The 17,034-nt window shown below is 43.3% G+C and overlaps 1 protein-coding gene across 1 annotated transcript in view; it reads left to right on the forward strand.

Moving 5' to 3' along the window:
- Window positions 1-16,707, forward strand: part of LOC133004553 (membrane-associated guanylate kinase, WW and PDZ domain-containing protein 2) — a 40,294-nt gene extending 23,587 nt beyond the window's left edge. Inside the window, exons 8-19 of the mRNA XM_061074017.1 lie at window positions 591-752; window positions 2,593-3,103; window positions 3,886-4,423; window positions 5,384-5,447; window positions 5,546-5,973; window positions 9,468-9,522; window positions 12,614-12,814; window positions 12,897-12,973; window positions 13,069-13,215; window positions 14,929-15,067; window positions 15,389-15,492; window positions 16,639-16,707. Of these exons, the coding sequence (XP_060930000.1) occupies window positions 591-752; window positions 2,593-3,103; window positions 3,886-4,423; window positions 5,384-5,447; window positions 5,546-5,973; window positions 9,468-9,522; window positions 12,614-12,814; window positions 12,897-12,973; window positions 13,069-13,215; window positions 14,929-15,067; window positions 15,389-15,492; window positions 16,639-16,707 (2,495 nt within the window). The remainder of the gene's footprint in view (window positions 1-590; window positions 753-2,592; window positions 3,104-3,885; window positions 4,424-5,383; window positions 5,448-5,545; window positions 5,974-9,467; window positions 9,523-12,613; window positions 12,815-12,896; window positions 12,974-13,068; window positions 13,216-14,928; window positions 15,068-15,388; window positions 15,493-16,638) is intronic.
- Window positions 16,708-17,034: the final 327 nt, after the last annotated feature.

A 17,034-nucleotide genomic window follows, 5' to 3' on the forward strand; every position in this document is an offset into this window, starting at 1 on the left:
TGACATGGCTGATTGCACAGTGTGAGAAAGCCATCTGTTTATTATGCTGGGACTCCAGCTTGGGAAGTGCAGTACCTGTCTCTCTCCAGAAGACGGTGACATAATCGCCCTTATGGCCAGAGATACCTGCTTGTGAATCCAAACCCACAAAAATGTGTTAAATTGAGGAAATTGCTGCACCTACGACAACTTTACAAAAACAAAGACAAAGTAAGAAGTAGAAATGTTTTCAGTGGGACAAAATTCTCCACAGATTTGGTGACGTGAAGTAACAGTAAATAAAAAAATACCCAGATTACAGTGTCGAGTTGGGTCAGTGTAATGGATTACGTTCTTGATTTTAGCCTATAATGGCTCCTGCTTCTAATGCAGTCTTTCCACCAAACACTTTGCGTGCGTGTATTTTTATTTATAAGTATTTTTTTTTTGTTAAGAGCCATCTGCCGATTGGTTTGCCGGGTTGTGTTCTCCTAAACCCCATCAGTTCTAACCATTAAGTTATATAAACACACAGGACTGTATCAGCGTGTTCTCATCCTTCTCTCTCGCTGTGCGTCTCTTTGCTCCTGTGCGTCCTGGGGACTTGCCAGGGTTCACGGATCAGCCCGAGGAGCTCCGGGGTTTCCCTGTGCACACGCTTCTGACCAAGGGCTCCCGGGGGTTTGGTTTCAACATCGTGGGCGGCAGCCGGCTGAGGGAGTTCCTCCAGATCTACAGTGTGACGTCCAGCGGACCTTCAGCTCTCAAGACAGGTACAAGCACAAATCAGCCGGGGATGGTTCCTTCATGGGAACGTGAGAGGAAGTATATTCATGTCAGAGAAATAAGTGAGATTAATCCTTTGGAAGACGATATCCACTGAAGGGTTTTATCTTTAGAGGGACACACTCGTAAAAAGATGTTTCTGAGCGCTGGGCTATTAGTGATTATAATAGACTCGTTACAGCTGCAGACTGAGATAAGTAATTAATATGGCAAATGGCGCAAAATGTGGAAACAGAACATATTTTCATTAGTGGTGTGTTTTTAACAGCGTGACGCCGTAGTTCTCTATCTCCACTCTCTGGGATTATACTTCTGGATGTTTGTGATCTCCCTCAGCAAAAGTGTGTATCACAAACGGCCGTTAATCCTCAGGGCTAGCACACGATAATCTAGCTATCATAACACATGCATATGCAGAGGTACACACACACACACACACACACACACACACACACACACACACACACACACACACACACGCACACATTCAGCCATTACGTTGATTTGCATCAATTTCCTCTAGACTAGATTACTCATCACAGGATTAACTCTTACCTTAACCTTCCTGTTACCTTCCAATCTAATGATGTACATGAGGTGGACCTGCATTTTGTCCCTGTACTGTAACGGTGTAAACAGATTTAAGTCCCCTTAACATAATACACGCATACACACACACACACACACAGATATTACCACTCTGGAAGCCAGGGCACAGGCTGTCTCTGCAGGGACTGATCTAGTTCATAAATGTTAATAGGCTGGTTTAGAGGGATTAGAGTTGGTTGGATTAGTTCACGCCCACACAGAACACACAGGCAGTGTTTCATGTGCAAACTACACTTATCTGCTCACTGGAGAATATGAAAATGATCATCAAAGTTCAACCAGTAAGACACAGACTCTCAGATGGTACAATAACTAAGTACTCAAAAGGCACTTCTGGCAAGAATGAGTGTTATAATATGTGAAATATATTTAAGTGTGTATTTACAGACGTCAGTATTCATGATTGAAAATCAACAATTACTATATATTATATCACCTCAATATTAACAGCTATGTACCACTTCAGATTGTCCAAAACATTTCCTTGTTCTTTCATTCTCTTATTCATACAGACAACATTGGTCTTCAAATATATAACAGGCTATGTACATTTAATTTTAAAATACAATATGACGCTTATTAACTTGCTTATCTTTTTGTCATTAGTCTTTTTTGTCAGGGATTACTTTTTCACCTTCTGTAAAAAACAAAGGAAACATAACTGTCGACTGTTAATTTCTCTGTTATGTGATTGGTTTCCCAATAAACATATTTGAAACAGAATATGTTATTGGGTTATACAAATATCTTGACTATTGTCACAAATGCTGTAGTTATGTCCCAAAAAAAGGACTCAGAGCACATACAGCAACAATATCCAACGTAAACCCTATCAACAGTGTCAAATCTCACATTGATCTATTTTTTCATTTTGTGTGCTGTACAGAGAGTACAAGAAAAGAAAAGGCGACAAACTACTAATTTGAATATCCTTAAGATTTCTTCCACACAACTAAAGCAAACTATGCATCAGCCCCTGTGTGCTGGCTTGTAGGAAGATACAACGTCCAACACATTGGGAGTGGCCAGTCCATGACTGTTATTTATAGTAATAAAAACGAATTGTATTGTATATCAGTCCTAAAATAAACCACCAGCCAGTGTGAAGATTCTAAAAAAAAAACAAATAAAAAAACCAAAACAATATGATGCAGATAATGGAAAAAAATGTGTGTTTAAGTAGTATCTCCATCCATGTGCTTCCCTGTGTTTGACCAGCGGACATCCTGGTCTACATCAATGACGCCTGTGTGCTGGGCGTGTCTCACAAGGAGGTGGTGGAGATGCTCAAGTCGGTGCCTGTCGGCCACAGTGTGGATGTGGAGGTCAGGAGAGGTTACCCCATGCTCTATAACCCCGACGGCATCCCCAAGCACCCCCCGCCGAGGCTAATGGACAACGGCGAGCCCATCCTGCCCCCCACCACCACCCAGCCTCACCAGCTACCTCGCCTCCACACCCCCACCCCCCAGTACTTCACCTTCAACGGCGTCCACAGCGAGAGGAGCTACATGGAACCGGGGGTGACTCTGGACGCCAACGGGAACGCCATGTCGTACGCCATCAGGCAGCCGCCGCCGTACCGACGCTCCAGCATGAGCAACGCCGCCTCCTCGCCCCCCCTGCGCCCCCCCCGCTCCCTGAGGAGTATAGCCCGGCTGCAGTCGCTCGACCAGAACCTGGCGAGCCAGAGCGACAGTGAAGTGGTTTCTGCGATCGGCTCACACAGGTAACACCGACTCACGTGGAACACAACCGACAGAACAGACTCACACACGTGCACAGGGCGTGAATGTGAAGTGCATAAATTAGAATTTGTAATATTCCCCCTTAAGGGTTTCATTAAAATAATTGCTGGTTGATTACAGTGATTTGCAAGTGAGTCACTTTTTATAGCATTGTAGTTATTCTACTATTTGATTAAAATATCGTTTCAAAGTTCACCTGTAATTTTAAACTCTGTCTTTACAAATTGAGGCATTTCAATTTGTCTTAGATGAGACTTAATGACAAATGGGATTTAGTTTAGTAATAATTATTGAGTGAGGGACTGTGGTTGAACTTGTAGTTGTTGATCATGTATGTTGTGTTTATATAACTATCGAGTTTTACTCCACTGGCAGATCAGACATGAGAGTAGCTGCTCCACTATTCATTTATTCATTAGCTAATCACTGATTCACTTTGATCATTTTAATCTGTTTTCAAACACATTTTGCCAAATGATGTTCCAGCTTCTCAAATGTGAGGTTTTGCTGCTGTTTGTAAAATTTGAAAATATTAATCAACGACGTCTTTGTATTTTCTCTTCACAAAACAACCTGTAAAAGTAATGTGCAGTAAACCATAGATCAGATCAGGAGCTCAGATCCCAAGATGTCAGGGAAACTCTACTTTCTTTCATTTTACAGGCTAAAAAACAATTAATCAAAAAAGTGGAACAGTCATTTCTCAGCCAAGACTTATTTACGATTGATTTTAACTCTCCTTCCTCTTTCTCTTCCTCGCCAGGGCTTCAATGGTCCGTAACCACAACAACAACTCACTCTCGACACCCCCCCATCCCATACGGTACGGCACGTCCAAGTCGTCAGAGAGCGACCTGTCCACCTGCACGCTGTCGGGGTCCCGGCTGCCCCTCCCCCAGTCGCCCAGGAGGCCGGGGTCCTCGCCCTGCGGCCCCCGGGGCGCCCAGTCCCACGTCTTCAGACAGCAGACCTCCCATCTCAGGCCTCCTCCCGCCTCTGACAGCCCCTACCACCGTGGCATCAGCGGTTTCCATGGCAACACCAGCCCAACTGCCAGCCCGGGCAGCGTGTCCTCTCCCGGGGGGGTGAGTGTGGGCAGCGGAGGAGAGCTGGTGCCCGTGGCCTTGGCTCAGGCTGAAGGAGACAGAGGCCTCGGCTTCAGCGTGACGGCCGGCGGCCACGGAGGCAGGATGACCATCGTGAAACGAGTCTGGGACAGGAAGCAGTGCAACTCTCTGCAGCCAGGGGACGCTATCGTCAAAATCAACGGAGCTGATATCCAGAGTCTGAGCTTTTCACAGGTGACTGGAGAGAGAATGAGAAGAGACGTCACGTGAACTGAGCTCATTTATGGTTATTAGCATTAAAATGTTTCATCCAAGCACCGACTTGGAGTTTTACAGGCGTTTGTGAGATTCTCCACTCAGATGATTTCACCTGAATTATTGGAGTGATACTAAAATATTTCACAAAAAGCTAAATGAGAGAATCACATATTTTTTGTGTTTTCTCATCCTGTAATTGTTGAGCACTGACATAAAATATAATAAATCACCAGTACAGTCAGACAGATGGATAGATGGATGGAGAGATAGATAGATAGATAGATAGATAGATAGATGGATGGATGGATGGATGGATGGATGGATGGATGGATGGATGGATGGATGGATGGATGGATGGATGGATGGATGGATGGATAGATAGATAGATAGATAGATAGATAGATAGATAGATAGATACATACATACATACATACATACATACACACACACACACACACACACACACACACACACACACACACACACACACACACACACATACATACATACATACATACATACATACATACATACATACATACATACATACATACATAGATGGATATATAGATAGATAGATGGATAGATAGACAGGTAAATAGATAGATAGATAGATAGATAGATAGATAGATAGATAGATAGATAGATAGATAGATAGATAGATAGATAGATAGATAGATAGATAGATAGATAGATAGATAGATAGATAGACAGACAGATAGATAGATAGATAGAAATTCCTGTTAGGTATCAGGCCGTAACACACTATACAAAATGTAAAACAATTACATAGTCCAGTAAAACTACACAAAATATAGGAATATATATATATATATATTATGTAGAGTGTATGTGTGCAATTATACCACCTAAAATGTATTGAATATAACTCATTGATCAGAATAAGTCGTAACATACTTGTGTATTTGTTCCCAGGTACAAACAGTTCTCCAGGAACACACCAGACAGGGAGAAGTCGTCTTACTGGTTTACAGAGGAGGTAAATCATTCACATCAGATTTTTGATAACCCATATTAAAGTTTCTGTCACCGTGGCTGAATTCATCTAGATTATTTCTATTTCTCCAGGATCCTCAGGCATCTATCACTCCACCGTCTCGCCCGGCTCAGCTCTGAGACTCCCCCCGCCTCTCCTCCGCCCCCCTCCTCCACCCGCTGGCTCCGATGACTCCAGTCTTCTTCCAGAAACTCTGCCTCTGCCCCGGACCTCCAGGAGCACTCCTTCCTCTCCCGCCCGGACGCGCTCCTCCCTCGTTCAGAGCACCAGCTTCCTGGAGTCGATTCCAGTGACCCTGACCATGGAGCCCAAGGACTGGCTCAACACGGGCCTGGAGGACGAGGCGGGTGGCGTCACGCTGCCTGACTCGGGTCTGGCGAGACAGGCGGGCGAGCAAATCCGACCTCTGCGAGGGTTCGACGTGGAACTCAGGAGAAAACCAGGAGAGGGCTTCGGGTTCGTCATCGCCTCTCAGGACGTGGAGAACGGCAAAGGTGAGAGTCAACAAGTGGTCGATTACACTGCGTTAACGTGCTTAGAATATAACGTTTTGCTTTCATGAAACTCAGTAAAGACTGGATGACCTTAGTTGAACTTTTCCCGGCCAATAGAAACATTTGATCACCTGCCCGGGGAAGCAGGTCTCATTTGGACGCCCTCTCGGACAGATGCACCATTAGGTGATTACAGATTAAGAAAGGGTCAGTGTGGCCACAAGCCAACAGATGAGTCACGATGATTTTCATAAAAGCTATAAATGCAAATACAAAAGATGCTGAGATGACTGGGTCTGTGTTTTGTTTAAAAATCTTACTTCAAAGATTAAGAAACCATCAACAGATCTAATCTTTAAAGTCACAGGCTTCTATACAAAGTGCCTTGAGATAATGTATATTATGATTTGGTGGTATGCAAATAGAATTGAATTGAATCATCTGATCTCATCTGCATCTGATTACTTCAATAACCAATAAATAAATAAACTGGACTACTTCACAAAGGCCCAATCGTCCCTTTAAACCCAATCGATCTGCTTTCAACTCTGCTCCTCATGTTTATGTAGGGACAGTTAACAGTCGTCTACCTGATGTCCTGAGAGACCAAAAGTGTTTGTATGTTAAAAATAATAACTCAGAAATGTATTTTGGTGTGACGCCTTTTTAAGAGATTAGAGAAGTAGTATTTCAAACTTAACTCTCTGTCAAAACGGAAGCCAATGAGAAGTGTGGATGAAACTCGCTGGGATCAACATTCAGATTCTCATTCGTGTCCGATGGCCTCGTTCAAGTAATTGTTTTTGAAAATGTGTTTAGTGAGTCGATACTCTTCTGTGTGATGATTGTCTCACAGCAGCACAAAGTGTGGAGACATTGGGACACAACTCTAACTCTGTCCAAAGAAAGAATCCTCACCTTTAAAGGGCAGTTCATATATCATCTTTTTATTGTTTTTACGCCCGTTTTTATATTGATTAAACAAACAAAATAAAATCACCACACAGACATGAGAGTGGTATCGATCTTCTCACCGAACTCCCGGGAACAGAACGAATAAGCGCTGGTCTTTAGGAAGCTCACCGGTTGTCCTGAGAGACCAAAAGGGTTCATAGGTTAAAAAATAATGACTCAGAAATGTATTTTGGTGTTAGGCCTTTTTAAGAGATTAGAGAAGTAGTATTTCAAACTTAACTCTCTGACAAAACGGAAGCCAATGAGAAGTGTGGAAGAGATTCTGACTCACCGGACGACCTCTGGAAGCCCTTTTCTGGATGATGATGATGCAACGCCTCACTTGTTGGAGATTGGATGATACTCGGTTGGATCAACATTCAGAATCTCATACTCTTCTGTGTGATGATTGTCTCAGATCGGCACAAAGTGAGGAGACAGTCGGACACAACTCTGACTCTGTCCAAAGAAACAACGCTCACCTTTAAAGGGCAGTTCATAAATCATCCTTTTATTGTTTTTTACGCCCGTTTTTATATTGATTAAACAAACAGAATAAAATCACCGCACAGACACGAGAGTGGTATCGATCTTCTCACCGAACTCCCGGGAACAGAACGAATAAGCGCTGGTCTTTAGATAGATAGATAGATAGATAGATAGATAGATAGATAGATAGATAGATAGATAGATAGATAGAGTACTTTATTCATCCCCGAAGGGAAATTAAGTTGTCATAGCAGCCGGAAGGTCACTAGGGTTGCAAAATTTCGTTGGAAGTTGGAAACTTTCCATGGGAATTAACGGGAATTAACGGGAATATACGGGAATAAACTGGAAATGCTGTGGGTAATTTATACTAACTGTATTTACCTTGTCATATAAAGACATAAATATAAACATTTTGTTTTGTCATAGGCTGATTTGAGCCCTGAGGAAACTTTGGGCACTTGACTATATGCTTCTGCATCTTTGTGTCATTCTTAACATAGGTCTTTGCACAGTATTTGCAAATGTACACAGCCTTTCCTTCTACATTGGATGGGGTGAAATGTCTCCACACATGAGATAGTGCACGTGGCATTGTTCTGTAGAATAAGATGAGAAAAAAGTTTGTAAAAAAACACTAATGCAATGCCAGAGATATAAATATTTAGCCAAACAATTGGAATCCTAAAATATTTTACAATTGATGGATAAATGAATGGAAATAGGCTAGATGAACAGATGAACAATCCTCAATCAGCATGCTAATATATTTTACCAGTAATATCATGGAAACTTACCTGACTAGTCCTGCACTCTACAGCAGGCCTCAATAGCCCTGCTGTAGTGTGAAGGATGCTGGGAGTTATCTGTGCATGTGATGGAAGAATGCACAGTGGAGGGTTAAAACTCAACGTGCAGCGTGTGCTTCATTCCATACATCTTTAAAATAGAGTTTTGAATGATGTTTTTATTGCTCAGTGTTTAATTTGCATATTTAAAATTCCCGAGCTTAACTTCCCATGGAAAGTTTCCGGAAAGTTTGCAACCCTAAAGTTCCCAGGTTATCTACAGATCCGTTCACTTCAGCCTCATCATCGTGTCAGTGACCTTTTGTTAAAAGCATCACATCCGTCTCCCTCTGTGTTTCTGCGTCCTGACAGGACACCTGAGGCTTGTTTATGCGAACACGTCCTGTCCTTATTAGCTTTTAGTGTGTAGTGCTTATGAATAGCAGGAGAACCGCAGCGTCCCCCCCCCCCCTTGTGATGTATGGCCCCCCCATCCCCTTCCCACGCCTCGTATCGGCTGCGCTGTTCCAGTTTGATGCAGTTTCAATTTGCTTTATGGCCCGAGCGAGCGCGTGTTGATGTTTTCATGGGCGAGATAAAGGTTGTCGATGCACCTGTCTCTCCCTCTCTCTCCCTCTCCCTCTCTCCCCCACCCCTCGTATACGTCCGTCTCCATCCTGTCCTCATTCGTCCCCCTTGGCTCCACTCCTGCCGTGTCACCCTCTCTCCATCATTTCCTCTCCTCCCATCTCTCTCTTTTCTCTTCCGCTCATCACTCTTTCCCTCCCCTTGCTCCTCTCTCTCTCTCTCTCTCTCTCTCTCTCCCCCATCGAGCTCCCGCCCACACTCTCCCTCTCTCTCTCTCTCTCTCACACCCCCTTTTTTACTCTGCAGTAAAAGCATCCAGTCTGGTTTTTCAAAAGATTAAAACTCTCTCTCTCTCTCTGTCTTGCATTCTCTCTCTCTCTCTCTCTCTCTCTCTCTCTCGCTCTCTCTCTCTCTCTCTCTCTCTCTCTCTCTCTCTCTCTCTCTCTCTCTCTCTCTCTCATTCTCTCTCTCTCTCTCTCTCTCTCTCTCTCCCTCCCTCCTCCCATTCTCTCTGAATGCTTAAGAGAAATGCTAGGCTGAACATTTCCCTTGCACAGGAGCAACAGAGGGAGACAGCCAACCTGTGTGTCACCTCCTGTTCGACCATCACATGTGAAGCTCGCTCCCCTGGGATTACAGGAGGTTCTTTGTTTTTTTGTTGATCTGTTTTTCCCGTGCGTGCTCATGAGAGAGCCATGCTGGAGCGACTGCAGTCCGCTTTGAAAACTGTGAAGGAGTCTAAACGTAATTATAACGCTCAAATTCTTGTTTTGTGTTTTGACAGAGATGGGGAGGGAGGTAGGGAAGGAGTGGGGGGGCTGGTTTTGGTGCAGTGTTCCACACGTAGCTCCGTGCACGAGCCTGGAGGTTTTTTCTTAAACCCTGTGTTGCACTCTGAAGTTTGCTTGGTCTGGTGTGTGAGTGTGTGGACTTTGTCTGCGTGGAAGTTAACTCCCGTCCTGATGCTGCTGAGGCTGAGAGGGGATTTCTACTGTTTCACTAAGTGATGATCTGCAGATAAGAGGAGGAGGTGAGAGAGGAGGAGGTGAGAAAGGAGGAGAGCCGGGGCTTTACAGCAGCACATGTCATGATGTGCTAATGGTCTGTGTGTTGGATCCATTAGAGAAACCACACAGGCAGAGAAATGAATTGATTTAACAGACAGACATCGAGCGTGCTGAGTTCAGCACTAACTGACTGTTTGCATGATCAACAGTGCTCTCTCTCTCTCTCTCTCTCCCCTCTCTCTCCCTCTCTCTCTCTCTTTCACACTACAGGCCTGGACATGCATGTAATGATTCCATACAGCAAACCCCGGGACTTAGCTCTGTCCTGTGGTAATGTGGGGCGCTTTTCCTGCTGTGATTGGGACTCACTGCTTCTCTCTCTCTCTCTCTCTCTCTCTCTCTCTCTCTCTCTCTCTCTCTCTCTCTCTCTCTCTCTCTCTCTCTCTCTCTCTCTCTCTCTCTCTCTCTCTCTCTCTCTCTCTCTCTCTCTCTCTCTCTCCCCCTCTGGGTCTACGCCGTGCTGCTGAGGAGATGTCTGCACCGGCCGTTGCATTTTGGCTGAAGGGGGGTTGGGGAGGTTTACAGTGGTGATGGTGGTGGTGGTGGGGGGGGGGGTGCTGCTGCCCCTCCTGAGCGCTGATCAGTGCAGCACGTCACAGGCCGGTCTCTGGCTCTCTGGCTCTCTGGCTCTCTGGCTCTCTATCTGGCTGCTGGGCATAGCGCAGTGGGATTACTCTGGACAGGAGAACATGGAGAGCCAGAGGAAAATAAACTACGGAAAAATAAATCAGTCCATTTGGATGTGTCTGTGTGTGGTTTAAGCGTGTGTGTCTGTGCATGTGCGGATGAGTACATCCGTCCCAATCCCTCTGCGTGTGAGTCACTGTGAATGTGTGTGTGTTGTGTGTGTGTGTGTGTGTGTGTGGCGGTTGCATGTGTATTCATGTGTTTGGCGACTCTTGATGTTCCACTGATGTATTATGCATGATAAGAAGACTATTTGCAAAAGCTGCCTTTGCTTTGATTTGACCTGATTGCCGTTTTCTGCCCGGGTCGCCCAGATTAGGCCCCAGACGGATTGTAGATGTGTCTCTGGGCCCTGGATTCTGGCTGCACCTTTTCAAACAGGATCATCCTTCCACTGTGACAAACAGTCCTACGACACAGTCCCGGCCGGCGAATCACAACTTTGCGAGCATTTCATCTCACTCTAATAAACCAATTTCAACGTGCTATTTTTATCCCGGAGGGCTGCAGACTGAAGGGATGATTATGTACCTCAGCTGAACGAGTCTCCAAAACTTATGGGTTACATGAGGCCACTGGCGAGAAGGGCCAGCTGTCACCACAGCACAGCGTCCCCTCAGAGCCGGGTCACGCAGAGAGGAACAGGGACGAGGAACAGAAGATAGAATTAAATGTCTAAGCAGACAGAGAGTGGCCGTCCAGCTCAAAACTGTAAGGAGCTTTTTTAGTTGCTGCAGGAGATTAAATGGAACCAAATTTATCTTTGGGGCGGCTCAATGTTTTTATCATCAACCTCAGACGCTTCACTGGAGCTGAATTATGAGCTGTCTCAAGATAATCAGAATCAGGTTTTATTGGCCAAGTAAGTTTACACAAACAAGGAATTTGACATGGTGAAGTGGCTCTCAGTGTGCTTGCACAGAATACACATCACAAAACAAAACAATACAAACAGTACGATGGTCTAGGAAAAATAAAGAAAAGAAGTGCAGGGATAAATATTAAACAGTATGATACAGTAGGGTTGAAGTAAATAAATATAATTAAATATAATTCTAAAAAAATATAATTCCGGGAGTAATTTTACAGTGGTATTTATAAAGATCCAGGGTTACTGCACAGTGGGTTGGCTGTTCAGAAGTGAGACGGCGAGGGGGAAGAAACTGTACTTGAGTCTGGAGGTTTTGGTAAAAAGAGTGTGAGTTAATGATACTCGATGCTTATTGTCGCTCCTCGCATTGTGTTTTGTATTTACTTTTATCTTTAAACGTTAATGGAATCGCACAGAACAGCAGAACGAGCTCGCTCATTATCCTCGACCTCAGATTCACACTCCTGCGTTTATCCAGGACTTCTATGTGGTGTTGTTTCCTAGGTGTTGAGGGGCTTGGAGAAGCAAACAGGGTTTTCCCACATAGAGCAAAATGTATTTTGTGGTGCCAGCAAAATTATATGTACGTGTTTTGTATGCTAGTGGCATAGCAATGCAGAGAGGCTGCACGTTTGGGGATCCTGGAAGAGCTCAGCATGAGAATCACTGACACTGTATAAACCAAAGTGTAAATATCCACAGTCTGTCGTTTCATGAAGTTTGACAGATCCGGGACAGAGAGAGACGTTGCTGGAAAGCTTGTGCTTCATGACAGTTTGCTCTTAAGGAGAAAGACAAATTATTGAAGAGTGCAAAAAAAAAAAAGAAAAAGGAAAGCGGTTCCCGGTGTGTCAGCGAATGGAGAGATGGGTTGATAGATGGGAAGGTGAAGGAGAAGAGGAGAGTGTTTTCAAGGAGACAGTGGGGGAGGTGTAAAGAAAAGCTTTTGTGGGAAGTAATTCATGAAGTGAAACCTGCCAAAACCGATCTGAGGCTTAATCACAGCTTGTTTTAGGAACCCTGGCGTGTGAACAAGAGAGATTCATCTTTCTGCTTTTAAATTTATTAACATTTGACACCACTTAATAGAGTTTCAGTGCTGGAGCTCTGGTTTCGTGCTCCTGCCGCGACTTTTACTACGAACAACTCAACAACTAGCTCCAGTAACAAGTCCTTTGAGGTAACTCTCTGTCCTGTGTCCTCTCCTCAGCTGCTTCTCTCCTCCCTCACCGGTTCGTGACGGTGCGGCGAGGCAGCCCAGCGGCGAAGAGCGGTCAGATCCGACCCGGGGATCGGCTGGAGGCGGTGGAGGGACGCTCCGTGGTCACGCTGCCTCATCGGGAGCTCGCTCAGATCCTTCGCCGGGTGGGAAACTCGCTGCGGCTCACCATCATCCCCCGGCCCAGCACCTGTAAGCACATGAAGTGAAAACACACACACACGCCGCCTGGTTCTTCTGTCATGATCTAATCTCAAATCTGAATTCCCTTCAGACTCCTCAAGCCTCTCAGAAACAAATGAATATGACCCCACCCACAAAAGCAGGAAAGGTCAGAGGTCACGTCCAAAGGTGAGGACATAACCGTCAGTTCATCTGATTCACTACCAGTTCATGATAATGGTTACCAGTCCCTCCTCTGACTCCCTCTGCCCTCTTCTCCTCAGCGGGACTCCAGATATTACAGCACGGACCTGGACCGCGGCCCCTCCGGCTTCGGCTTCAGCCTGCGGGGGGGCAGCGAGTACAACATGGGCCTATACGTCCTTGGACTGATGGAGGGGGGGCCGGCCTCCCGGAGCCAGAAAATGCAGGTGTGTGTCTTTTCATATAATGTTTTACTGCAACGTCTTTGAGTGAATGTCTGTCTCAGTGCTCTTATGTGTATTATTGTAATTATATGAATAGTTGCACAGTTCTTTCCAACAATGTTTTGTTTATTAAAATGTGCTGTGATTATTGATGTATGTAGAAAAAGAAATGCAGGTGAGGCTTCGGTCGCTTCAAAGCCTTTTAAAAACAAATTTCATATTTTTAGATATCAACACCCAAAGAGATATTCTGATTTAAAGTCTTTATGAATGCGGTTTGATCATATTCTATTGACCTTGGCCTCTTAATATAAATTCCACTTTTAACTCCACCAAACCAGCACCCTGGAATATTTGCATATTTGCACCAGCACCATAATAAGCCTATTTGAATATTTGCACTACTGCACAAACTGAACATTCATCTGTAAAGATATATATTTAGATGTATATATTTTATTTTCTATTTTAAATTGTTGATATTCTATTTCATTGTTATTCTAATTTATTCTTTTTTATTCTATTTTTTACTATTTCTATTTTTATTTTATTTTTTTGGGTTGAAATTACTAAGCATTGCTTAAAGAGAGTGTGTGACCCAAGCATTTCATTGACAGTGACTACTTCATGTTATCTCTGTTCATTTGACAATATAATTCTTGAATCTTGAATCTTGAATCTTGACAGTAAGCGGAACTCAGAATAATTCTAAAATATAGAAATCTTACATGAAACAACCAAAACTGTTTCATTTTCAGGACATTGCTCGAATTAGTCAAATACTGGTTTCGTGCTGACAAACTGAACTATCGTCAAATCTAACGCCAGCTAATATCTGCTTGACACGATGATAAATTATACATTTTATGATGTGAATGATAAATGTAAAAATGTGAGAAAACGATGAAGCACGGCTCTGTTTTCATTATATCACGACCGCTCTAATCAAATCGGCCTCTAATTATTCAAATCACTTGATCGTTCATCACTCAGTTTTTCATTTCACATCCATTATCATCTCTCCATTTCACAACGTCCCGTAAATTTTTGTGACTTCCACTCATCGCACACATCAACACGAGCCCATGTTGCCAAGCTGGTGCTACATATTAGTAGAGAGCAGCAAATGTGGTAGTAATATGTAAAAGGTAATTGGTCAGTACATCAGCACAGTATAATCCTGACATGTGACAGTAGGAAGAGCATGTCAAATTAATGAAGTGCATTTATCATTTTTTAGATTAGATTAGATTCGACTTTATTGTCAATGCACAGTACAAGTACTTATACAACGAAATGCAGTTTAGCATCTAACCAGAAGTGCAAAAAAGGCAGTAAAAGTGCAGAGTATTGTGCATATTAAAGTGAAAATGTAAATAAGTAAGATCTGTACAGTAAGAAATATATATGGAATATTACCGTATTAACAGGAAGTGTAAGATATAAGGACGATGAATACACTATGAGCAGGATAAAAAATATAAATATATATAAATATGAATACACTATAGGCGGGATAATACAGTAGTAAAAAAAGTAACAGTTAGTGCAAATGTACAAATGTTAATTTTCACTTTTTGCTAACTCACTCACTCACATTCTGCTGTGGAAAAAAAATCTCAGTTTCGGTTCCATCATTATATCGCGGCTGTTTTTAAGGAGTCACTTCCTGTAGGTGGCGACATGTAAAGTCCTTTGTGGTTGTGGCGTCTGCAGGTGAGCGATCAGCTGGTGGAGATCAACGGGGACAGCACGGCCGGGATGACCCACAGCCAGGCCGTGGAGCAGATCCGCCGGGGGGGGCACCGCATCCACCTGGTGCTCAAGAGAGGCAACGGCTACGTGCCCGACTATGGTGAGACCCGGGGGGTTGTGGGTATTATTAGTTTAGGATGTTTGTGAGATTTAAAAAAACACTTTTAACAGATCAGGGAACCTGTTTTTGGCATGTGGTGTAATCTCCTTTCTGCTTTTTCTGTGATGCACTAATTCTAACTTAACTAACTCTTTACTCTTTCTTTTTTCCTTTCGGGTGTTTACATCTCACACATCTTTGGTTAATCTACTATTATTTTGCTTTTAACACACCCACACCTCGTTTCCTGGGTTTCCTTCCTTTGGACATTTCCCTCCTTTCCACTCCTTCTTCTTCTTCTTTTCTCTCTCTCTCTCTCAGTGGAGCTCTCCAGTTTGTCTCTATGTATGACCAACTCCAAGCTAGGCGAGCCTTGCTTCTATGTCATTGGACGGACAGAGAATACGCGGTTGGTAATGGTTCCTGTTAGTTCTCCCACTTTCTGTCTCTCTACATTCCTCTGCTCACTCGCCGCTGCTGTCTCCTCACTGCGGCCGAGCGAGACCGAGCATTGACCCTCGTCTTTAGATAGATAGATAGATAGATAGATAGATAGATAGATAGATAGATAGATAGATAGATAGATAGATAGATAGATAGATAGATAGATAGATAGATAGATAGATAGATAGATAGATAGATAGATAGATAGATAGATAGATAGATAGATAGATAGATAGATAGATAGATAGATAGATAGATAGATAGATAGATAGATAGATAGATAGATAGATAGATAGATAGATAGATAGATAGATAGATAGATAGATAGATAGATAGATAGATAGATAGATAGATAGATAGATAGATAGATAGATAGAGTACTTTATTCATCCCCGAAGGGAAATTAAGTCGTCATAGCAGCTGGTATATTTGAATACAAAAAAATACAATACAATAGAATAAAATAAAAAATATTGAGGTAGAAAGAATAAAAACAGAAACACAAGATAAATAGGTAGATAAGGTGCAGTGGCAAGATGATGGTAATAGTACTGATGATATGATGGTAATGTTATTGTTAGACAGTATATAAAAATAGTACAGTATATATAGTATATAATATAACATAATATATATTTATATATGATAGTAATTATACCAATATAATAGCAGTATATAGTAATAATGGCAGCAACAGTATATATAATTATAATATTAAATATAATAATAATAACATGTACACATGTATAAATATGTGAATATAGACTTATATATACAAAGAATATACAAAGAGTATGATATAATATGATATGATATATAGTAGAGGTATAAATATAAGTATTTGACCTTGATAGAGTAGAAACGTAGAATAATAATCCGAAATGTGTGGTGTTTCTATCAGAGGGTTTTTTCTCAGGCTTATACTAAAATAGAAAAACCAGCTGTTGTTTCATGGAATGACTTAATGCATCGCTTTAAAAAAACACACTGTGGATTTCAGAGCTTTTAATAACAGATTACATAATGTTCTGTGTCAGAGATTTTACTCTTCCTCTCCGTTAGCAGCCTGTTCACTCTGTTTTTCTCTTCCTCCCTCCATCCCCTCTTCCGGTGTAATGTGCGTCCAGGCCATGAGCGCAGACTCACCCCCTCCTCCCTCCTGCATCACCCCAAGAAGCAGAGTTTGGCTGCAGTAGACCCCACTGGACAGAGGGGGCGCAGCTCCAAGCCGAAGAGGAGAAGCAGGTCTTCTGATGGACGAGAGAATGAAAAGGGGACTGAAAGGAGGAGGAGGAGGAGAAGAGGGGCCTCAGAGGGAGGGGGGCGCTCGGGTTTGCAAAGCCCGGTCTCCGAGTCGGGAGACAGGTCCCGGGACAGGAGGAGGAGCAGGAGGAGGACGAGAGAGTCTCAGAGTTTACCCAGAGATGCTCTCAGGAACCATGACGACAGTGACACGGAGAAGGGAACGGTGAGGGAGAGCAAAAAGGAGAGGGAGGGCAGGAGACGGAGGAGGAGTAGGAGCA

This window comes from Limanda limanda, chromosome 7 (genome assembly GCF_963576545.1).
Source record: "Limanda limanda chromosome 7, fLimLim1.1, whole genome shotgun sequence".
Lineage (NCBI taxonomy): Eukaryota > Metazoa > Chordata > Actinopteri > Pleuronectiformes > Pleuronectidae > Limanda > Limanda limanda.